Source organism: Peromyscus maniculatus, chromosome 3 (assembly GCF_049852395.1).
Source record: "Peromyscus maniculatus bairdii isolate BWxNUB_F1_BW_parent chromosome 3, HU_Pman_BW_mat_3.1, whole genome shotgun sequence".
NCBI lineage: Eukaryota > Metazoa > Chordata > Mammalia > Rodentia > Cricetidae > Peromyscus > Peromyscus maniculatus.
Genome location: NC_134854.1, coordinates 105,178,454 through 105,201,861, shown reverse-complemented (window position 1 = coordinate 105,201,861; position 23,408 = coordinate 105,178,454). Strand labels below are relative to the sequence as shown.

General features: G+C 51.2%; 1 protein-coding gene and 1 long non-coding RNA gene across 11 annotated transcripts in view; one reads left to right on the top strand and one right to left on the bottom strand.

Annotated features, from left to right (window-relative positions):
• Positions 1 to 23,408, top strand: part of Tet3 (tet methylcytosine dioxygenase 3) — a 100,160-nt gene that overhangs the window by 12,598 nt on the left and 64,154 nt on the right. For 3 of the 7 annotated variants that reach the window (XM_076567019.1, XM_076567022.1, XM_076567018.1), the window contains one exon: positions 4,133 to 4,189. The exons of 2 other annotated variants lie outside the window; for them this stretch is intronic. In XM_076567019.1, the coding sequence (XP_076423134.1) occupies positions 4,133 to 4,189 (57 nt within the window). Of the gene's footprint in view, positions 1 to 2,644; positions 2,780 to 3,640; positions 3,858 to 4,132; positions 4,190 to 23,408 lie in introns of those variants that run through there. 2 more of the 7 variants (XM_076567021.1, XM_015987829.3) reach the window with 2 other exon arrangements.
• On the bottom strand, positions 268 to 3,646 carry LOC121828030 (uncharacterized). Of its 4 annotated transcripts, none has more exons than XR_013049937.1 (4): positions 3,257 to 3,646; positions 2,075 to 2,749; positions 1,413 to 1,536; positions 268 to 1,258 (listed from the first exon to the last, which is right to left on the bottom strand). It is a non-coding gene; the product is annotated as an uncharacterized LOC121828030 (long non-coding RNA). The 4 variants fall into 4 exon arrangements; XR_013049938.1 differs by having other exon boundaries at positions 1,413 to 2,221; positions 2,679 to 2,749; XR_013049939.1 differs by having other exon boundaries at positions 2,679 to 2,749.

Sequence of the window (23,408 nt, the reverse complement as noted above, 5' to 3'; positions counted from 1 at the left end):
GGGCATCCTTTTTCTCTGCTCCTCCTCTGCTTCCTCCTCCTGGTGACTGCCATTGACAGACTTCCGCTGCCAAAGCTAATTGTGAGGTCTGATCAGTGAATGAAGGCGAAGGCAGTTCCCATGACAACCTCGAAGAGTTTCAAATATAGAGGATGATGTATGTGTGATGGGCTGCAATTACTTGGGTGGAAATGGATGCGTGGACACCAGGAAACATAGGCTCCAAGGGTGGAGGGGGTGTTAGGTTTTTGGCAGGATCCTTTTGTGATGGAGAGAGGAGGAGGTCACAGGTTCCCCCACAGTCAGTTCCTAGTGCCTTCAGCGTTGGGTACTTTGGAAAGTCAGGGCTGCAGTCGTTCTGGTAGGGGAGGCAGGACACATACACAGAGACAAACCTCAGGTGTTAAGAGAAATGTTAGAAGTGTTAGGGACTAGCAACAAGCTGAGGTAACCAGAGAAGGCTTCCTGGAGAAAGCGGGCTTCAACTGAGCGAGGAAGGAAAAACCCTGTGCAGACAAGCCTTGTTCGGGACAAGGCGGGGAAGAGAAGTGGCCTGTCTCCGGTTCCCTGTCCCCTCTGGAGGAGGTAGATGGACTTGAGCACTGGAGGCCTAGCCACAGTGGCCCTTGAGTATACCACCGTGAGCGAGAGAAAGGCCAGAAGGAGAGCCGCTGTCATTTCCAGCTGTGTGGTTGTGGGCAGGGTGTCCAGGACTCTGCATCGTCTGTCTGTAGAGTGGGTATGGAAATTGTGTCCCCATTGGTGGGGCTCCGCAGGCGTGGGGCTTGGTTCATTTGCAGTCTCCCCTTCCCTGTGTGTCTGGGTTCCTGCTCGTCCGTGGGGAGTCTGGTCTATGGATGGCCATGTTTTCAGTGTGTTTGCAGCAAGTTCCCCATTGACCTTCTCTCTGACCCCCACTCCTGCAGCCAGTACGGTGGAGACTGGGAGATCCAGATGGAAATTAGGGAAGGATCTTTGTCCTTATGCGGAGGAATCCCAAGTACCTCGCAGCTGGTCCCAGGGAGGCTCACATGTAGAAAGAGGGGGGCATAGAGAGAGGAGAAAGGTGTCAGGTAGGAAAAGAGCTGTCCTGGCATCACTTGAGTGGGATGAGAATGGGAACAAGCAGGCTGCCTTGGGGGCCACCACATGCTCCCTTGGTTTAGCCAAGGGCTGCTGGAGGGCAGGGTGGGTACCTGAAGTTGGCGGAGCACAGAGTTAGCAGAGGGAGATGGAGTGAACTCAGAGTTCCCATAAGCTGTAAGAAAGAGGCATGCATGCTGGTCCACAGTCCACAGTGGTAGGTCCTGCCTTTCCAGGAGAGTGGATGCTACCCCCGCCCCACCCCTCCACCCCTCCACCCCTGCCTTTGGGGACTTCATCTAGAAGCCTGACCAGGAGAGGAGACTCACCATCTCAGTGTCCAGCCATCTGCTACTCCACACTCCGGAGGTAGACTGCAGCTCAGCACATTCCAGTTCTGTGTAGAGCCCAGGAAAGCGGGGAAGATGGGGCCCCACCCACGTGGGGGAAGGACTGTAAATAAGTAACTGCTTGGATGTGACTGGCGCTCCAGAAGAGGCAGTATGTTGTTCTCGAGGACAGGGAGGAGCCTGGCTAATACTGGGAAAGGCTTGGTGACTGGGGACCTGGCAGAGGGGAGGTACTGTCTGGATTCAGTCATGCAGTACATTAGCATGCGGGGGAGGGGTCAGGGGGCAGCATTGGGAAGAGTGAAAACATTAGTATTCTCAGATCTGTGTGACAGGAAGTGGTCACTTTAAGTGACCCAGTTGTCTTCATATCTCCCTGGGCTTGGCAGAGAAAGGGGGGTAAAGAGGGTCGGGGAGGGTCTGGGTTTGAATTCCAGCCCACTAATTTTGAAGGACAAATTGTTCAGCATCTCTAAGACTCTTCCTTCTTTAAAAAACATGTGTAAAGTAGGTAAAATGAGGGGACCTGATACACTGTGGCAGCCGTAGTGGGAACAGTATTAACTGATACCTGTCCAAGCTGTGTTTGTCTCTGTGGGGTACACACGGGGTTTAGGGAACCAAGAGAAAGAAGGACTCACTTAGGCTGGTCAGTGATGTGAGTCCAAAGACACAAACACAGCCCGGTGGCAGCGGCGGGGCACACCTTTAATCCCAGTACTTGGGAGGCAGAGGCAGGTGGATTTGAACCAGCCAGGACTACAGAGCAAGTTCCAGGACAGCCAGGGCTGTTACACAGAGAAACTGTCTGAAAAACCTAAAACAAACCAACAAAAAAAAAACCCAACCCAAACAAACAAACAAACGACCCCCCCCCCCCCAAATTCCCTGCTTTGTCCCTCGCTCTATCTTGGCATCTGCCTGCCTGCCTGCTCTGGGAGGGACCTGGTAAGACTGCCCTTTGTCCGGAAGAGGAGGCAAGTGTGAGCCCTGAAGCCGCCTCATTAGAGGCAGGCTTGCCCTTTCTCCTAAGGCGGCTTTTCTGGTTCTGAGTACCCCCCGGGGGCCCTGGGGTGGGGCACAATCATGCATCTGTGGTGGAGTGGGTAATAGAGCGAGTCACTAGAGCAGGGGCGCTCGTCTGTGAGTCACTTCTCTCAGGCCCCAGCTTATTCATCTGTGAGAATGAGAAAGCACCCCGAGCTCCGGCAGAAATGTAGAGGGCTGCAAGGCAGCAGCATCTACCTTGTGCCGGGCAGCTGGCTGGGTGCCTTCTCAGGGCCTCATAGCTGTGTGAAATGGCTGCCGGTTCCATTCTACAGATGAGAAGAGAGAGGCTTAGAGAGGTAAGTTACCACCGGCTAGGAACGGGCTGTGTGGGTACTAAAGTGTGTGTATGTGAGGTAGCAGCCTGGATGTTCCCTCTCAGGGATGGAATAGACGGAAGAGGTGCCTGGGAATTTAATACAGGAATGTGAATTGCTAGGACTTTGCCGCCCCCCTCATCCCTTCGGTCTCCTGGCCTTGGCACCCTTGGTATGTTTGGAGTTAGGGGACTGTCCTGGAACTCTTGAGGTCTGGGAGCCCAGGGGGTCTTTGGAAGGGGCACCTGGTAGAGCCTCTCCAGGAGAGACGACCGCATGACGACCAGCGCCGGTCGGGAGTGATCTTGGGGTAGTGAGGTGGGAGCCAGGGAGGGCACAGCTGACTTGGGGAAGCGCGGGAAGTATGGGCTACAGCCCATTTTCCCGAGTGGGGTACAAGAGGGCAGGGCAGGAGAGCTACAGAATGGCGAAGGGGTATGGTCTTCAGGGAGGACAGACCTGGCAGGGCGTCTGAGCTCCGCTGAGTTCCAGCGGTGTCACCTTCGGTAAGTTACTCCACTCATCTGCAGTCTGCAGAGCGCGGGTGTGAGTGAGTGAGTGAGTGTGTGTGTGTGTGTGTGTGTGTGTGTGTGTGTGTGTGTGTGTGTGTGTGTGTGTGTGTGTAGCTCCTGCTGCCCTGAATTCTCCTTGGAGGACTGAAGCTCCAGCTCTTGGCCGGCTGGAGAGTGGCCGGTGTGGGGTACCTGCGTTCCGGGGTACTCCGGGTGCACCCGCCGCCGGAGGTGCAGGGGACGCCTTGTGCTTGTTGCCTGATGGGGGGGGGGGGTGCCCCGGGATCCCCGGCCTGCCTGGGAAGCAGCCCTTGTGGCTATGGCTTCCTCTAGCAAGGCCCCCGCCTGGCTGCTGGGCAGGTCCTTAACGGGGAGGGCCGGGCGCGGGATTGGCTGGCGCGCGCGCCGCCCCCTCGCACACCAGCCTGGCGGGGCGGGAGCAGCCGGCAGCTGGCCGCCGCCTCTGCAGTGCCTCCCTCGGTGCGCTCCCTCGGCGGGGATAATGGGAGGCCCGGCGGCGGCCGATGCAGTAGAGGAGGCCGGCCGAGGTAGAGCGCAGGGCCTGGAGGGGAGGGGAGGCCGCGTGCAGGCCGGGAGCGGGGGCCCCTGGATCTTGAGAGACCCGGGAACCGAGCAGGAAAACAAAACACTGGAAGGCGCAGGGGCCCATCGGCGCTCGGAGGCAGCTGGAGTAGGAAGATGGTCCCGTCCAGCCTTTCTTCCCCGGCCCTTTCCTCTCCAGTGCGCCGGGGCCTGTGCAGGACTGCTTTGCTGCTTGCCTGCCACCAGTCTGCCTTACCGGTGTCTTTGGCTTCTTTTGCAGGTGGAAATAAAGGCTGGTGAAGGAACGGGGCCTTGGGCACAAGGGGCGACTGTCAAGGTACCCTGCGTGCTTGCGTGCGTGCGTGTGCGTGTGTATGTGTGTGTGTGTGTGTGTGTGTATGTATACGTTTACGTGTGTGCGTGGGCGCGCGCGCGGGTGGGGGTTGAAGTGTTGGACTGGATTGATATAAATAAAGGGTCTCCTCTGGTGATTCTTTAATCTCCCACTGTGTGTGTGTGTGTGTGTGTGTGTGTGTGTGTGTGTGTGTGTGTGTGTGAGTGTAGCAGCAGCTGAGGGGGAGGGGCGGCGGGAATGTGGGCGGCCAATGAATTCTCAGGCCTGTGTGGGTTTTGTTTGGATTCTTTTTGCTTTCTCAGCTGGATGGTTTGGGTGCAGTTGGATTTTGGTTTGTTGAACTGTGTGTGTGTGTGTGTGTGTGCGCGCGCGCGCGCGCGCGTGCCTGTGTGTGTGTTAAAGACATGCAACCTACTCCCTGTCCCTGCCTCTGGGAATCTCTGGAGAATGGCCCTGGCACTGTTGGTTTGCATCCAATCTGCAGAAATCCCCGGGGTGCGTCGCGGGGAGTGGGGCGGGGGGGGGGGGGGGGGTGAAAGACAGTAAGGGGGAGGGAGAATTGCACTCCTGACTCCGAAGCTGATAGGGTGTCATTAGTCATGCTGCTGTCACCATGGAGATGGCTGGAGAGAGGAGAGGAGGTGGTGGGGGTGAGGATATTTTGGGTAGGGTGGGGGCTGATGCAACATCATGGCTAGGAAGCCAGCGGGTGTCTGCTGTTGTTCTGTGCCATTTGGTGTCTGGGAGCCCAGGAAGGCAGTGTTCCCAGGTGTGGGGGAAGCAGAGAAAGGGGTCCTGACCCATTCCAGGTGGGTTTTCAGAGGGTAGGGTGGTGCATTTGATGAGTGGGGGGGGGGAATGGAGAGTCCAGGGAGAATCTGATCACTGAGAAGCCATGACTAATCCTTCTAGGTTGGCAAGGACCAGATCAGTAGATTTCCTTTAGTTTGCCCCAGTTTACAGGGCTGGGGGCCCACCTTAAGTTTGGGATTACTCAGCAGTGTCCTCTAGCCTGGGAGGTGGGGGGGACTGGGACAGAAGAAACAGTGTGGATGTCTCTGAAGAGCAGAGACTGGAGTGAGTATGGGGAAAGGTGGCCAGGCCAGGCCAGCGGGGCTCTCCCTGGCATGGAGGAAACCCGGAGCCCGGTTGCTTAGGTAGCAGGTGGGCGAGCTGCGAGTGTCCCAGCATGCTCTTAGTCTTTTCCTGCAAAGCTGCCTCCTACTTCCTGGGAAAGCTGTGGGAAGCTCTGAGCAGGTGCTGGAAATGGCCCTCTGCCACCTCCCTGTCTGGGTGGTGACACTGTCAGGGTGGGGCCCTGCTGCTTCCTGTGTGGGTCGGGGGTTCCTGGGCTGGCTTACAAGGTGGATCTGAAGGCCAGGGTTAGTCCCTGGCCTCTTCCCAAGGCAGCGTTTAGAGAAGGACATGGTTTTGCTTCAGAAACAGTTTCTTAGGGAGGAAGAGCCAGGTGACCTCAGCTCAGAGGGAGCTGGCATGCCTCGGTGAGGCTGGGGAGCTGTTGGTAGTCATCTGGAAGGGGCCGTGGGAGACCCCCCAGGCAAGCAGAAGCATCAGTGACACTGTTTGTGCACGGGCTGCCGAGGGAGCTGTGGGCTCTCATTGGCTGACTTGTGCTCTTGCTGTCTTTTCTGGGGAGCCAGAACCCACAGTTTCCCACCTCCGCTTCCTTTGGCCACCCGCCGCTCACTGGGGGAGTTGTAGTCACTGGGTACACTGTTTCAAAAGTGTGGGCACTGGAGATGTTAAGATTCTGAGGCAGGCTCTTCTGTCCCCCAACTCCCATGAAAGCAGGACAAAAGGATGGAGACAGATGGGCTCAGGGAGAGGGGGAAGCTCCCTCCTTCTGTACCTCCATCCTCGTCTGCTCACGCTCGCCAGCACCCTCCTGCCTGGCTGCTGTGGTGATGCTGTGGCTCTCCTTGGCAGACCTGGGTCCTCGCCCTCTGCTAGTATGCGCTCTTTCCACCACCTGTTGTGCTGCCCCGGGACCTGGTCCGAAGGTCTTTTGGAGGCCCCCAGCCTAGTACCCCAGCCGCAGCGTTACAAAAATCCCTAGGTCTTCCCCGTCCCTGTCCACAGGACTTTGATTCCTCCTGCTCTGGGCATGCATCTGTGCTTGTTGATGCTGAGCTGCCTGCCTGTCTGAGAACCATGGCTTCCTCTCAGCCTTGGCGCCCACTAATACTCAGGTCTGAGCCCCTGCTTTTGCCTTTGTCTTTTTTTCCACATTGGATTTTCTCAGGGGGCCTGTTGGGGGGTGAGAGAGTTTTGCCCGGTCTGTTATCAGGTCATGGTCGAAGAGCCTCCTCTTGTGGTCAGCACAAAGGGAGTATGTATGCCTGTGTGTGTGTGTACAAGTTCCCACAGGACGGGCAAGCCCCAAGGGTGAATGGTGTCCAGCAGCCAGAAGAAGTAATGCATGTCTCCTTGTATGCTAATGCTGTCAGGAATATCCTGATGTGGGGATGCGTGCGGTGTCTGGCATGGTCACAGAGCAGAGCTTGGTGAATGCAAGTCGTCAGTTTACTATATATTATGCTTCATGTCATTTACCCGCGATATCCCAGGGAATCCGCCATAGCAGAATACCCTGTTGCTACCTCCTCCCCTCAGCTGCCTGGATAGAAGAGAGTGGCCAGTGCCGAGAGCACCAGGCTGCCCTGCTTTTGGGCTCCCACGCTCTGCCTCATGGGAGCACTGCACTGGCTAAGGCTGTCTGGAAACTATTTTGGTGCTGAGCCCAGGATCTCTGCCTTCTGTCTCTCCTTTTGACCACCCCCAAAAACGCCCTGTTGAGAATCTGCTGCATGACTCTCTGCATACTCTTGGTCACTCCTGTCTGTCACCTGCCCTTCAGCTCTTGGGAAGGTAGAGGAGTCCCCTTCCCCGGAATCATTTACAAGCAGCAATAAAGTTGAAAACGGGTGGGCCTGTTGTGCCGGAGCATGAAAGGAACCAACCAAGGGGATGTCAGGTTTACGCTGGAGAATGGAGAAAGGGCTTCCCCGTGCTTGGTAGGAGCGGGAGTTCATCGCAGGGCTCAGGTCCACCTCTTTGGCAACCCCAGCCAGTCATTTCTGAATGAGTATCAGCGAAGAGGAGGGACTGTGGAACAGTGTAAGGTGGAATGGGAGCCTTCTGTCTGCCCCAGTGCAAGGACCTGGGGCTGCATTCGGAGACCACCATGATGGCTCTGTTGGCCTCTTGCTGGGCTTGTGAGGAGGAGGGGCTTGGGTGCTCATCTGCTTCCAGCTACAGATGGACGTTTCTGCTAGAAATGGGCTTTGTGGTTTTGCCAAGTTCCCTCCCATACCCTGGAGGCTGTGGCAAGTGGTGTGGCTGGCTGGGGGGTCGGGAGCTGGGAGTATGGCAGAGGCTTTGTTTTGGCTCAGCTTTTGGGTCTCCCAATCCTCTTAAGACCTCGTTTCCATCCCTGACCTCTTGGGCTTTTGGCCTCATTTCCTCCCACACCCAGGCATCTGGCAGTCCCCAGGACCCCCGTTCCCAGCATCTGAGAGGCTTCTGAGGAGGAGGTGGCTTTCTCCTGGGCTCATCTAGGAAGTCTGTGCAGACAGGACAGGGGCGGCTTGCAGGAGTATAACCTGTAGCTCGGCAGTCTAAGCAGGACTCTGTTCCCATCCTCGCCTGCTTTTATCTCCCATTCCTTGTCTCCTCAACCTTTGCTGAGCCCTCCCGTGCCCCGGGACTAAGTACAGAGTCAGAAGAGAGAAGTTACTGTTCGAGTCTTACAAAAACCCTTAGACCTAAGAGCTGTGGACTGAATTCCTTCAGTTATGGGTGGGAACGCCAGTGTCGCCAGCGCGTTTTCATGCAGTCAATACCTTTGATCTCCACTGCGTTTGGGGCATATGAACTTGCACACACCAAACTTCTCATCACATGTGCACTTGGATGTGCTAGGCTTTCTTTGTGGCTTATTGAACCTCAGGGAACTTGGAATGAAGAATCAACAAATGTCAGCCTTGTTAAGGTTAGTGAGTGCTTCCAGGATCTGGTAGTGATGTGTTAGGGTCGTGTGTTGTGAAATGGATAAGGTGGAAAGGAAGCTTGATTTTTGAAAAAGCGTTGGGTTTGAGATGCAGAGAAGGCCGGATAAAATGCTACCCCCTGGGTCTGTTCATGTGAACTTGGAACTGCTTGCAGCTCCTTAGGAGTGAGGGTCTTCTGGTTGTGCACACCTTTCACCCCAGCATTTGGGAGGCACAGACAGGTGCATCGATTGAGTTGAGGCCAGCCTAGTCTGCATCATAAGTTCCACCAGAGCTGCATAGTAAGGCCCTATCTGAAAACATTTGTGTTCTGGAGCTGCAATGTGGCTTAGTCGAGCCTTTGCTATAGATTCAATCTCCAGCACTGCCAAAAAAACAGAAAAAGTCACCTTGTGAGCAGTTACCAGGATATAGTGGTGTGTGTCTGTAATCTCACATTTGAGGAGTAGACTGAATTCCAGGTTATCCTTGACTATGTAGCTAGTTTGAGGCTAGCCTGGTTTATATCAGGCCCCATCTTTAAAAAATAAGGTTTGAGTCTTTGTAGACGTTACTGCTTCACTGGCTGAGAGAGAGCAACAAGTAGTGTTTCTTCCTCTACTCACGGGCTTTGCCGTTAACTATGGGGAGTCACTTAGAGTCCCTGGCCATCTTTTCCTCTCTCTATAGCAGAGGGTTTGCCTTCCAAAGTTAGTTTTCCTCAGACTAAATCTAGAAACAGAGCAGATTGTCTTTTTAGATTTTCTCCTTTTTTTAATTTCCAAGACTTGGTCGGTCGGTCCCACTTTGTACAGTTAGCTAACAGCTTGTGCAGCCTACCTCGGGTGTTCGGTACTGTTCAGAGCATCCTGTGAGCTGTCCGCAGGGCGCTTTCCGTGCTCTTGCTCTTGGATGTCCTGTAACTAGACTAGGATGTCCTGTGTGTCCGATGCTGGACTGGGTCAGACTGGACAGCACTGCTTTGAACCTGCTCCCGGCAGTGCGGAGGGTCCCTGGCTTGCCTGTCTCCACACCCTTTTTGGACATTGCCTCCTCACGCTTGCTCACCCTGCGTTTGTTGCAGAGTCTCTTAGAGCAGCCAAAAGACTTCCTTGTACCTCAGCTCCCGTAGATAAAGATCCCTCCTGCATGTTCAGGACTCTGATGTTAAGTCTGAACCACATGGGCCCCTGAAGGGTGCCCCCCTTCCCAGTTTGTGTGTCTGCGTGTGTGTATTACTAGAGACTGAACTCAACCTCACACGTGCCAAAACCATCTACTACTGTAATATCTTCAGCCCTCATTTTGCCATGGCTTTTGAATTTATTCTGTAGCCCAGAAGGCCTTGAACTTGGGGTCTTTATTTCTTAGTCTCCTGAGTAGTCAGGATTCCAGCCCTGTTCATCAGGTCCAACTTCATTTATGGTTTTAAAACATTGAAGCTATTTTTTTTGTTGTTGTTGTTGTTGTTGTTGTGATGCTGAGGATGGAACCCAGGACTTGCTGTGCAATGCTCTTTAGGCTTTCATACAATGGTCCTTACTAACCTAGAGGTGTAGCCCTTTCCTGTCAGGGGCTGGTCTTCTACTGTGACTTCTGTAAGGATGGACCCCCCAGTCATCTTGGTGGCTTGAGTCGAAGGGTCTTGGCCCTACTTCCTCCAGCTGAGGCTCTCCAGCATTATTAAACATTCAAGTAAAAATGAGATTTTTTTTGTCTTGGCTGTCCAGAGAAAAGGGTCCAAACTGTCTTGCTGCAGAAATATTACTTAAGGGGCCAGCATGCCAAGTGTAGGAGGATTAGAGTCTAAGCAAATCCTGGTGGTGTCTGGCCAGGAACTCTTGTGCCCTTGGTGCTTAAGTAATTGGATTTCTGAGCCCCGCCCCCACGCATCCTCATGAGTAATCCTGACCTCATGGGCTCTGCTTGGAAACAAAGGCAGTGAGAGGGTTGGCAGCTTGTCCCCATCAGAGAGCTCCCCAGCGCTGCCCTGGTGGCTGACTTCTGCTTTCCTGCTTCTGCAGCATCCACTGTCTTTTCTCAAACGCTTATCCCAAAGGGACGCTTGTCTGGCCTACGGGCTTTGTTCCCAGTCCTGCTAAGCAGACAGGTTACTAGAGAGACCGCTGCCTGGCCTGTCGACTGCCTTCCTATCCCTCGGGGAGGTTCCAGCTCTGACTCTGCTGGCTGCTCTGCAGAAGGGGACCAGCAGGGAGGCCAGACACACCTGCCAGAGGCAGTCAGAGGTCCTGAGGAGGGTTGTAGGCAGAGAGTGTGGTCTTATGCTGCAAACCTCGGGAGTATTCCTTAGACCAACTCGTGTGTCTCTGCTGGCTTGACCAGGGTCAGCCAGGGTGCAGAACATTCTTTCTGACTCTCCTGGTCCTGGAGAGGGGAGACTAGGTCTTCAAAATATGAGTCATTAGTGCCCTGTCCCCAGGCTTTAGGAGAATGGATTTTTGGTGGAGCTGGAGATGTTCCTGTTCACATAAAACAAAACACAGTTCTCACCTTAAAGGGTCTAAGCCATAGTTTATTCTGGAGCCAAACATGAATGATCATGGCCCAGAGACACAGGTTTAGGTAACCCCAAATTCCGTGGCCCGATGTGGTAACTGTTCCATAAAGTTCTTTTTAGAACCTGAACAAAGCCATAAATCAAAACACTACCAGTGCATTGATGGGAAGAGCAGGCAGGCCACAGTGAGGTGGGGAAATCTCTGCTGTGGGTCTTGGATACTGTCTGATTACATTCTTGGGTTTGGGTGTTGCTGGAAGCGGTTGTGCTCATATATTCCAAAAGAATGTACCCAGTAGTCCCAGGATGTTCGGTCACAGGGGGTCAACAGATGGCTAGTTAGGGGCTAGGATGGCTCACGATAACTCAGCTCTGGAAACCTACACCGTTTCCAAACTCAACCGTCTTTGAAGTGTTCTAATCAGTCAACCTGATAGATTGTGCAGTCTAGGTATGGTTTCTCTCTTTACTTAACACGTCCGAGGGCTGTCCACCTGTTTTTCTCAGTGTTTCTCTATCCTACTCTTCTCCAAACTAGGACATTCTTCAGGACTTCAGTCTGCCCTTGTTCCCATTCCTCATGCTCTAAGCATAGTTCTCTCCCTAGTCTGAACATGCTTTATGACATGACCCAGGCAGGATTCCTTGGGTCAGAGATCATCCATGGGGCTGCCTGGCCAAGAAAGCCATTATGTTGGGTCAAACTTAGAGGTATGAGTTCCTATTCCAGACTGAGGTAGACAGAGGAGGATGGCATGGGGCCCCAGATAATAGTGCTGGCAGGTCTCTGTAGGTGACCATGTGGGTTCTCCCTCCTCACTGGCCTCATTCCATGTCTCTGAATCTAGTCTCATCCCCTGGTTGAGCTCTCTGCCTACCTCTACCCTACGGTCTCTCCTTCTATTATTTCTCACTGGTTTCCTGTTTTCCAGCTGTGGCCTCCCAGAGGCATCATTTGGCCCCTGGGTAGTAGTTAGGGCTTAGCTCTGGGGTTGTGTGGTTGCAGTGGCGTGTGTCTTGGGGCTGTCCTGGCAAGGAGTCCAGTCTGAAATCCTTGGCTAGGAGCCAGAACCCAGGGTTCTGTGTCCAGCTTCACGGGCCCTAAAGTTATTTAGAAAGACTTGTGTGGTCCACATTTGTGTGCCCAGGAGTGCAAACACACACACACACACACACACACACACACACACACACACACACAGAGTATTAGAATGATACCTTAGCTCCCCACTAGGTCTCTGACTGAGGTCTAGGGAAGTAGGATATGGAGGAGGAGCTGGGTGGCTGCCCGGACACGCCATCCCCAGACACTCCCACCACAACAGGCAGGGCCTTGCTTCAGCTTGTCTTGAGAGTCTCCAACAGCCAGTCCCTCTGGTTTAACAAGTTTAGCAGCTCTTGGCCCCCACTCCATGTTAGAATTATCTGAGCAGCTCTTCAAAAAGGGATGTTGGTGTTTGGGCTCCAGAGACTCTGGTGTGGTTGCTGGAGTGCCGCAGACCTGACGTTTCTTGAGGCTCTCCCGCTTGTTAGAATGTGCAGTCAGGGTTTGGCTCTGTGTCTCCCATACCTGTGGGTTGCACCCAAATGAGAGTCTGGGAAAGTTAAGATCAGCTCATCAGACACTTTGTACAGGATTGAACGTCCTGTCCCGTGAAACTGATCGGTGAGCTCAGTGATTAAAGTGTGATGTTCAGAAGGAGGCTCTGGAGCAGGTCATAGAAATGGAACTTTCTCATCTCAGCCTTTAATTTTTGAAATCTTATCCTTTAATGTGTGTGTGTGTTCTCATTTTCTGCAGGTGTACACGTGTGTGTGTGTGCATGTATGTGGAGGCCGAAGTTGTCTGAAGTTTGCTTTACGCGTTGAATCAGAGCCCCTCACTGGGACCTAGAGCTCCCTGGTTTGGTTCCTGAGCAGCCAGCTTGCTCCATGGATGGCCCCGTTTCTGCCTCCAGAGCGCCAGGGCTGCAGGCAGGCGTGGCGTTTTATTTTAATTTTTAAGCTCTTAACCAAAGTCTAGTGCATACATAGGAAGAAAAGCATGTACAGCATGGCAAATTCTCGCAAACACACCTTACGTAATGAACATCTGGCTCTAGAAATGACTCTTGCCCTGTTCGCGGTGTTCAGAATTTCTGTGGCACTTGAGTAAAGGCAGGGTGTGCCGTAGTGTGGCAATATATGCTGGCTTTGGGCCTGGAGGGCTTTAACTTGGCCTCTGCCAGGAATTACCTTTAAACACCTTCCCAGGCCTGTGTGCTTACTCTGGCACAGGTAGGTGTCACTGTGAAAGGGCACAGGGCAGGGGACCTTGCAAGCCCTTACTCCATGTGACTCTCTCAGCCACTTCAGTTTCCCACCTGGGTGTTTAAGCTGATGTCGATACCCAATCTGGAGTTAAAAATAAAAGCCTATGTCCCTTTCTGGCCCTTTATTCTATTTTTTAAAAATTATACCAATAACAACTATTCTCTGGGGGAAAAAGAGGATGGCAAGGGAGGGAATTGCTGGCAGCTTCACAGTGCAGACCTCATTCCCTGCCCCATGGTCCAGTGTGGTGTAGATGAACGGAGCTGTGCTGTGTCCTTAACTCTTCACCCTGGATGACAACCTGCCACCAGGTCATTTAGGAGCACGCTGCACATGAGTTCTGTCCATTGGTTCTAGTGGCGAGTCTGGGTTCGGTCAGGTAGCCAGGGTACATCGGGCTGACAGCTTGACCCAGGAACTGATATTTCATGATAGATGGAGCTGGGAACATGGGTCCTGTGTTAAGTGTTTCCTAGGTACTTATTAGCTTGAGAAGATCTTTCTCTTTAGTGATATTGTTTCCCTTCTCACTTGAATGTGAATGACTAGTGTTTCGCCTTTAAGCATGGTGTTGTGGATTATTGAGGTCTTAGGGTTATGTAATTTCTTTATATGAAAGAAGTGATCTCATTCCACTGTGTTAATTTTTTCCCATTAGAAGTAGTTAATTTTGTCTGTTGAGCATTTGAGCATGGCTTGAACGCATAGTATTCTTTCCTTGTCTTTTTTAACAATAAGATGACTTACGTTAACACCATCTGATTTGTTTAAATTGTGAGATTAACTTGTAGCCTTTGTGTTTCCATTATTAGGTGTCGGTAATAGTGACATTAACTTCATGCAATGTATTGAGAAGTTGTTTTTTTATACATTTGTACACTTTTAAGTAATATAGCTGAAATAATCCCATTCTTTTAGGATTTGAAAAGCTGTTGTGAAACCATATGGTTTGGTATCTTGGAGTCAGACATGCTATTTTTGCTCCACGAGGGCTCCCTTGTGTCTTGAGAGACGGGTGTTAGCTTTCTGGCTTTTATTTGTCCTGTGCCTGTTGGTATAAACACTTACCAGGTATTTTCTGTCAGTGATGCATTTTCAAATTATTCACATAATGTATATGCAGTTAACTGCCTTTCATTTCTTCCATACCATGATTCTTTTCATACTCTGCATTTTTTGTTTAGATTTGTTTTATGTGTGTGAGTGTGTTGCCTACATGTAAGGATATGCTCCATGAGTATACCTGGTGTGCTCCAAGATCAGAGAACAACACTGAATCCTTGAACTAGAATTCTGGATGGTTGGGAGGCACCACGTGGGTGCTGGGAACTGGATCCAGTTCTTCTGCAAGATCAATAAGTGCTCTTAACCACTGAGCCATCTCTCCAGCCCCAGTTTTGAATGTTTTTATCACAGGTGTAATGGGGGAGGGGATGTCAAGATCTCTATGCAGCTCTGACTGTGCAGACCAGGCTGGCATATGCTTCTCGGGAACTGGGATTAAAGGTGTGCGCCACTTTGCTTGGCCATTTCTGATCTTTTAAAATAGTGCATTTCCATTTAAAGACATCAAATAATATAAAACCATATAACTGGAAACTCAAGTCTTATTTCTCCATTCTTTGTAATAACTAAACACTTCACAGTTTATTACTTTTCCCCTCGGCCATACCCATTTATTTACTAAATATGCTAAGGACACTTTCCTATGTTGGTGTGTCTATCTTAGCCTTTCTGCAGAAAGTAGACATGATGACCCTTACCTGTAATCCTGGCATTTAGGAGGCTAAGGCAAGGAAGATGAAGAGTTCAAGGCTAGCCTGGGCTAGCTATACAGTAAGATGCTCTCAAAAGCAACAACAAAAATGACCACTGAGATTTTAATATTAGAGATTTATATAATTTAACTTGTTTCCCCTTGGTAGATGTTCACAATTCTAGTTTTTTTTTTTGTTTTTTTTGTTTTTTTTTTTTTGAGTCAGCGTTTCTCTGTGTAGCCCTGGCTATCCTGGAACTCACTCTGTAGACCAGGCTGCCCTCGAACGCAGATCCGCCTACCTCTGCCTCCCAAGTGCTGGGATTAAAGGCGTGTGCTACCACTGCCTGAATTCCACATTTCTAAGTGAAATTTATTTTTATATATGGTATGAAGCAAGGATTGAACTTACATAGAGAACTCACTATCCCTAGTATGTTTTTAGTCTCTTCAGCAGTTCATATTTCCATGAAGTGTTTCACGTGCTCACTGGTATTCTGGGGCCTCTGCAGGTCTCTTGACTTGTTTTTCTGGTTCTGTTTATTCCATTGTTTCAATTACCAGTTTTTCGATCAAGAATTTAGTCCTTAAAAAAATAATCCTTCTGAGGCTGGAGAGATGGCTCAGAGTGGCTAAGAATATTCATTGCTCTTCCAGAAGTCCCGAGTTCATTTCCCAGCACCCACATGGATGGTTCACAACTGTTTGTTAATTAGTTCAGGGATCTGACACCCTCTTCTGTCCTCGTGGGCCACATAAGTTCATACAGACACACACAGATACACATGAATTAAAAATGTATTTACATTTGTCTTTTTTCTTTTTTAATGTGCATAGGTATTTTGCCTGCATCTATGTCTGTGTGAGGGTTTCAGGTCTCCTGGAACTGGAGTTACAGACAGTTGTGAGCTGCCATGTTGGTGCTGGGAATTGAACCCAAGTCCTCTGGAAGAACAGTCAGTGCTCTTAACCTCTGAGCCATCTCTCCAGCCCCTTTTTTAATTCTTTTTTCTTTTTTGTTACTTTTTTTTCTTTCATTTTTTTGTCCAAATAAGCTTGTAAAAGATGTGTCAAGTTCTGTGAGGAATGTTGGGTGTTTTCAGTTAGACTCCTAGAGGACTTAGAGACTTGAGGGCAGAGGGAAGTGTATCTTGCCCCCAAGTTTTTGAGAGTGGCTGGGATTAAAGGTGTGCACCACTATGCCCAGGGAAGTTCATCTTTCCACCTTAGCCTTCTGGGTTTCTACCAAAGCTTTGCAGTTTCCGTGTGTCTGTTACACATTCTTCATCATCATTGCTGTTGGGAATGTGGGTTGTTTTTTGTTTTGTTTTCCAAGACAGGGTTTTTTTGTGTAGTCCTGGCTGTGCTGGAACACATTCTGTAGACCAGGCTGGCCTCAAACTCACAAAATCTGCCTACCTGTGTCTTCCAGGTGCTGGGATTAAAGGCGTGCGCCACCACTGTCCGGCTTATGACTGTGGTTTTGTTTTGTTTTTTTTCAACCCCACTGCTTCCCACTGCAGTGTGCTAAAGATTGGACTGAGGGCCTCACCGCTTCCGGGCAGGCTCCATACAGCGGAGCCACTTAGCCACTGTTGGCTTTTGTTGCTTTGTGTGTGTGAGTGTGTGTGGTATACTCACACGTGTGTGAGCGTCTGGAGAGGCCAGAGGAGGCTATCGGCTGTCTGCTCTTATTCCCTTGACACAGGGTAGGCTGGTAGCCAGCAGACCCCAACAGTCTTCCTACCTCTGGACCCCGCAGCACCGGGGTCAGAGGCACGCATGGCCACACCTAGCTGTTCTGTGTGGGTGCCGGGGAGTTGACCACAGGTCCTCGTGTTCGCGTAGCCAGCGCGCTCTTCCCCGCTGAGCCAACTGCTCAGTCTCGGCTGTGTGCCTCTAGCCCATTGCTGAAGGCACATTGGAGATGCCTGGTTTTTATCAGCTGTCTGGGGTGCTTCCCTGTCTCTCTGTCCCTCTGTGGCAATACTGTAGTACTCGGGTGTAGGTTCCTTGTGGTAGGGTACTCATCAGTTTCATATGCCCAGCACCTGGCACAAAGCCGAGCCTGCAGTAAATGCTTTTAATAAATGCTTGTGGGATCACATCGGTGCGAGAGACAGTGAGCTTCACATCTTCAAAGTGCGTTGCCTGGGCCAAGGCCAGGAGTGGAGCCTGAGGCAGCTCTGGCTCCAGGCCTGGAGGCTGGGATCTGGGTAACAGATGGGGCACCCTTCCCTCCCTGTCTCTTCAGGGAAGAGGGTCCTGGGCCATTTTCCCACAGGAGACTTCAGGGAGGCGTCTGTACCTCATAATTACCCATAATGACCAGGTACCCTCTTGTCCTCGCCCTGATCAGTACTAATCCTGGGGAGGCCTGTGCTGTTTGTTCCCAGATGCCTAAAGGTAGCACAGAAAAAAAATAAATCCTCCACTGGCTGCAGAAGAGAGGAGTCGCCAGGGTAGGAAGAGAGCTTGGGAGGCTCCTGGTGAGGTGTGCTCCACAGCTCTGTGCCCAGGAACCTTGCTCAGGGTGGCTGTTCTGTTCCGGAGTCGGTCCCCCCCCAGGTGGTTCTGCCTGTCAGCATGCTAGTCTTCCCATAACCATTGTATTTTAAGCTTCTATTGGGAATGAGAGGCATTTTTTCCCCTTTTTAATTTGCTATGTGCACATGTAGGCTAGCTGATGGAGGTCAGAGGACAGCTGGACAGGTTGGTTCTCTTCCTCTATGACATGGGTCCTGGGAATTGAACTCAGATTCTCCAGCTTGGCAGCGAGTGCTCTTACCCAACTGAGTAATCTTGCCAGTCTGGAAAGGCACAGTTTCTTTATGCAGCTGTACCGGTGTGCCACTTTGTCCCGTGCCCTCCATAGTTGATCAGCTCCAATCCTCAAGTCCTGGTCACTGCTGTCCCAAGAGCTAAGGTGGCGATGGAGATAATGCCCTCGCCTAGCCATGCGAGATTTCCTGTGGCACATGAACAAAGCACCCTTCTCTCGAGGAAGCTGCGTAGAGCCCACAGGCTTAGGCATGTGGGAGCTTCCACTGTGGTGAAGCCGGGGTCGGGCTGTCTGATGCGCATAAGGTGGAGGTGGGGGTGGTGATGTGCACAGGCCCTCTGTGCCTCCACTGGCACTCGCTTCCCGTGTCCGGGTATAGCACTTTAACCCTTGTCTGGGAGGCCCTTTCTTCTTGTCCACTCGTCTCTCCAGCAGGGCAGCAGACCCAGAAAGCTTTCCCTAGCTCCTTTGCCCCTGTTTTAAATCTTTGGGAACAGCTCAAAAGCGAGGGTACACCCAGGAATGTTGGGGTTCCGGGAAGGAGGTGGGAGTACTGTCTTGAGCACCTTGGTCCACCTCCATGCCCACCTGAGTGGGTGAGATGCTGTGTGCCAGGCGGTCCCAGGACTGCCAGGGGCTTCTCCTGGCAGCCACTGCTGTACCCCTGCCAGCCCTGGAGGAGCTGCCCTCTCAGGATGCAGAGCAGAAACTAACAGATGGACCTTGGTGAACCTGTGGAGTGGATCCAAATGCTTCCTCCCAGGGCAGAAAGCATTCCGACGGAGGCGTGGTGGTGCTGGGCTGCTCAGGATGGGCCTTACCTGTAGGATGAAGCTTGCTTTTACTTCCCTGTGCACACTTGGAGAGCAGAGACTTAGATCTCTGACTGGTCGAGCCTGTCCTGTGCACACGGGTGATAGACTGCTGTCCTCTGCCAACCTGTGAGAACCTGTTTAATTAGCTCCTCAGCCACCTGGGGCCTTCTCATCCGTGCTCACCTTCACTGGGCCACAGAAGGGGGGCTCTCAGAGGGTAGTTCAAGTTGAATCAGTCCCTTTCTTGTCAGACCTGTGGATCCCATTTATAGCAAGTAGGAGGCTGGTGACTCCTATGCCCCTGGAAGTTTGAGAAACAGGTGGTCTGGGAGCTGCCTTCAAGGGATTCTGCTTGCTTGGGCCGCAAGTCTTGAAGTGTGGGGGTACCTTGTAAAACGCTTGCACATAGGCCGGAGAGTAAGTGTGAAAGCGGTTACACTTCAGATCTGGCCAAACTCTGGAAATAGTTAAAAGTTTTTGCCGTTTGTGATGAAGAATGTAAATTCATCGCAGAAAAGGAAAGTCCGGTAAGCAGAAAGGTATTCTGATTTTTTTCCCATTTATAACTCGTTAATATTTTGGTCTTTCTACAACAATTTTTTTCATTTTGATGTCTTTATTGAAATTTTTACCCCATTATCAAAGTCATACATGTTTACTGGATATACTGTTTTCTAGTTGGATAAAGTGATATAAAAAGTCTTTTTCTTTTTAACTACATTTAGTTGGGATATGTAGTTTTTCATTTGCGAATGTGGTTTTTTCTTGTTTTTATTTTGTGGTGATTTTATTACTGAAACCTTAACATATTGTTGGTATCCTGTCTTTACCTCAGGAAATAATAGAAACATCTTTTAAGTAAGAGTTTCCCTTTCTTCTGCCAGATTTCTTAAAGACAAAATTTTAAATATCTCTGTGTATGGGCATATGTGCCAGAGCACATACAGGGAGGTCAGAGGAAAACTTCTACAAGTCTGTTCCCCTCCACCATGTTGACCCTAGAAATCAAACTCAGCTCCGCTGGTTTAGCAGCCAGCAGGTTTTACATGCTTGCCTGTCCCTTCTCTACTACGCTTTTAAATTATGATTGTGTGATCAAATCAACACCCCCACCCCCCGGTGTGACAGGCAGACCAGAAAGTAGGTTCTACTTTAGCAAACCAACAGGAATTAGAGGGCCATTGGGCAAGTGGGGGATAGTTTAATGCTCATCCAGGTAATCTGGGGCTCTTGGTTCATTTTCTAATTCAGGCCTGGGCTTGGGCCTGGGGCTCTGCATGTCTCACATGCTTTTCCGGTGAAACGCTGCTGGCGGCTTATAGACCACCTTTTGCATAGGTGATAGAGGGAGGCAGAAATGCCCACATCTGGCTGCTGGTTATATATGCCTCTGGGCATATTATAACTCTCCTCTGAGCTGTTTCCTTGGGACACCAGGCTGTGGGACTAAGTCTCATGTCTGGCTAGGTGACTTGGCTAATAGCTAGGCCGTCTGAGCCCTAGATTTCCTTGTCTACAAACGTGGAGAAGGTAAATGCTCATCTCATATCTGGGGAAACTGAGAAAAATGAGTTAACTAAATGGGTGTAATTCTTTGGTAGATGTTTTCTCTAGTACTTTCAATATTTCTATCTAAAAATTTCCTACAAAATTTCATTCATATTTTTAAAATTTTGGTCAGGCATTTTACATTCACTGTTGGTGATTATATTCCTTTGAGCTCCATTGAGACAGATGATTGCTGTGTGGCCCAGAGTAACCTCGGATTGACTGTGTAGCCCAGGCATGCCTGGGGCTCCTGGTGATCCTCGGGGTTCAGCTTCTCTAGTGCTAGGCTTCTAGGCATGTGACCGTTTAGCACGTCCTTTTTAAAACAACCAGTCTCGTCAGATGTGTTTGGTTAGACTTCTGGACAGCCATCGCTCAGGTTCATATACGAAAGTCACTGTGTTCTGTTTCCTAACCAGCTGCTTCAGTCTTTATTTGTGGGGATTCATTTTTTCCTACTTCTGTTCACTTTCCCCCATACCTCCTTGGATTAAAACTAGTTTTCCTCCTTATTTTGCAGAAGTGCTTCTGAGATCAGGGCTTTTTCTGTTACTAGGTACTGTTCTCATTGATACTAATTTATCTTTGAGTCTGCAGTTGTGGTTTTGATTTCCCCCCTCCCCTTCTGACCCTAGAGCTATTTAGGCAGCTTGCTAATAAAGCTTTCCAGATGTTTCTTGGGTTAGACAGGGCTTTGAGGGCTGTGCTTTTGGGCTACTGCTTAGTCTTCTAAGCGGTGAGCTGCTCCGTGTGGGCCTCGATGCTCTGGTTAAAGCCTCTCTGCCTGTGGATGAAACATCCAGCACCCTCTAGAATGCCAGACGAGGAGTGGGTGCTGCCCTGTGGCAGAGGGCAGGAAGGGGGTCTCACAGCGAGAGGGGGCTCTTCCCTGGCAATGGTTTCTGGCAACCCTGTTTCTGCACAGCGCTGCCACGGCTCAAACGCTACACAGGCGGCCCCTTCCTTCTCTCTGCCTCAATTCCTGACTCAGTAGCGCACGTACCAGTCCTTGGTGTGAGGAAGACCTGGGGCCTGGTGGAGGGGGCACTGTTTGTTAAAGAACCCAAGATTTAGAGCCCTTTTGTCACTGATGGCCTGTGCCTTTGACCACTGGCTTTTTATGTTTGTAAAATGCAGAAAATGTAACCTCACCTCAGACTGGAAGGCCTTTGGGGTCACCTATTAGCTTTCCTATTTTTAAGAACGTACAGTTTTGGCATAATTTCATAGTTTCCAAAAAGCTAGAGGAAGACTATAAAGGAATCTTTTGATCCACCTCCTCAGACGTTAGTGCATTCTCACACCTCCTTCCCTCCTCCCCTCTCCTCATCTCTCCCGGGATGCTGGGAATCGAACCAGTGTCTGTGCAGCGTTAACCGAGCCACACACCTTTCTAGCCCCTGTCTCTGGGATTTCTGAGTCATTTGAAAAAAGCAAACAGAAGCCCTGGTGTCCTTTACTTCGGAAAGCACATCAATAGCCCGAGTTGTGGGGTCTGGAGGGGTGGCTCAGTGGTTACAGGCACTGGCTGCTCTTATAGAGGACCTGGGTTGGATCAGCAGCACCCATATCGTGGCTCACGACCACCTGTCACTCCAGTTCCAGGGGGCCTGACTCTTGTGATGTTCCCAGGCACCTGCGTGCATGTGGTACATGGACACAACGTTCATGCCCGTGAGGTAAAATAGAGTGTGACTGCAGCCCCCCCCCAAATCTGCAGACCCTGTCATGCAAATGTTGCTGATGTCTGTGCTGTTCTTGTAGACACAGACGTCTTGGCCCATCACACACCACGTTCGCAGCCCTGATTAATTATTACTTTTTTAATCTAAGTTGCCCAGGCTGTCCTCAGACTTGAATTTATGATCTTTTTTCTTGCCTCGGGCTTCCCAATATCTCACTGTGTATGTAGCCCAGGCTGTCCTGGAACTCGATCTGTAGACCAGGCTGGCCTCGAACTCAGAGATCCACCTGCCTCTGCCTAAGTCCGAACCACCTGATCTTGTCTCAACATTGAAGCAAAGTGGAGTTGGTCCTGGTTAGTACTTGGATGGGAGGTTTTTTTTGTTTTTGTGGGGTTTTTTGGTTTGTTTTTTACAGTGCTGATAAAGAACAGGGGCCCAGCTCTGTAAAGTGGCTGCTCTGGGGTATGCTGCAGGGCAGTGTAAGAGGAGCAGAGCTGGGGATCGCCTATCTACAAAGCTGGCTCCCTCTCCTGGGGCCTGGAGTCTGGGTCCCCAGCTAAAGTCCACAGGCAGAGGGGTGGGGCAGGGCCAACTCCCAGGAACTGCTTTCCTTGTTCTTGCCCATCTGTCTACAGTGCCAGGCCACAGCCTGGGCCCCACCCTTTCCTGGCTGGTTGGGTGTCGGCCTGGGATCAAGGCTGAAGCTTGGGAGGGGAGGACTTTAAAACTCTAGTGTCCCTGAGAACGGTGCTGGGGACAGGATCTCCACCGGAGCCAGCCCGGTTGTCCCCTTCCCGGGAGGAACACCCTCCTGGGCTAGGGGGTGGACTTTGAGCCACAGGGGCCTCTGGCTAGGGACTTGTTCACCCCTCACCTGAGAAATGTGTCTGAGCACCGTCATGAGCCTGGATCCGGGTGAACAGGTGGCAGATTCACCTGCTCCGCATCTTCCTCCAGGTGCAGGACATCTGGAGCGGGTCATTTGCATTACAAAAGGGACGCGTCCCTGGTAGATGACCCTCCCGTCACCTTGCTCTCACCTGGGTGGAGGGTGTTAAACTACACATTAGTTTCCCCCCCTCAGTGAATGATTAGCCTTCACTTTCTTGTCCACACCCCTGCTGAGAGGGCTTCCTCCCTTCAAAGCCCTGTGCTGAGGTGTGAAGGAGTGGAGGTTTGTTTCTCTTTGGTAAGAAAGGAGCCTCTCTCCCAGCCGGCCCCTGGGGTGGGGCCTCCTGTCACTGTAACTAATGGAGTTGAAACCACTTTTTCTGATGCATCAGCCTGCCTTGTGGCCGCCGCTGCTGCTCCTGCGCTTGTGATCGTGAGCTCACCCTTACAGCCGGGCCTCCCCTCCGGGCCTCCAGTCTAGTGTTCCACTTCGGCTTTGCCCTACAGCCTCTTATGGAGTTGAAAAGAAAAGGTTTTTTTTTTTTCCTCTAAAAGTGCAAGCGCACTCGCGCGCGCGCACACACGCACACACAGAGTGCATATGGGAATCAGAGAATAATTCCTGGAGTTGGTTCTCTTCTGCCCTGTGGGTCGAGTTGTCCGGCTTAGTGGCAGGTGCCACTGACCCGTTTAAACTACACCGCTCAGTGAGTGGGGTTTAGTATGTTTAGCGTGGACACCTAGTACCTTTCCTTTCTTTCATGTCTTACCATCCCCAGAGAAGCCCTGTGGAAACAGTACTCAGCTTCCTGGAGTCTCTTAGCCCTCTTAGTCCCCGGCCACCACTGATGGATGCGCTACCTGAGGATCTGCCCAATCTAGA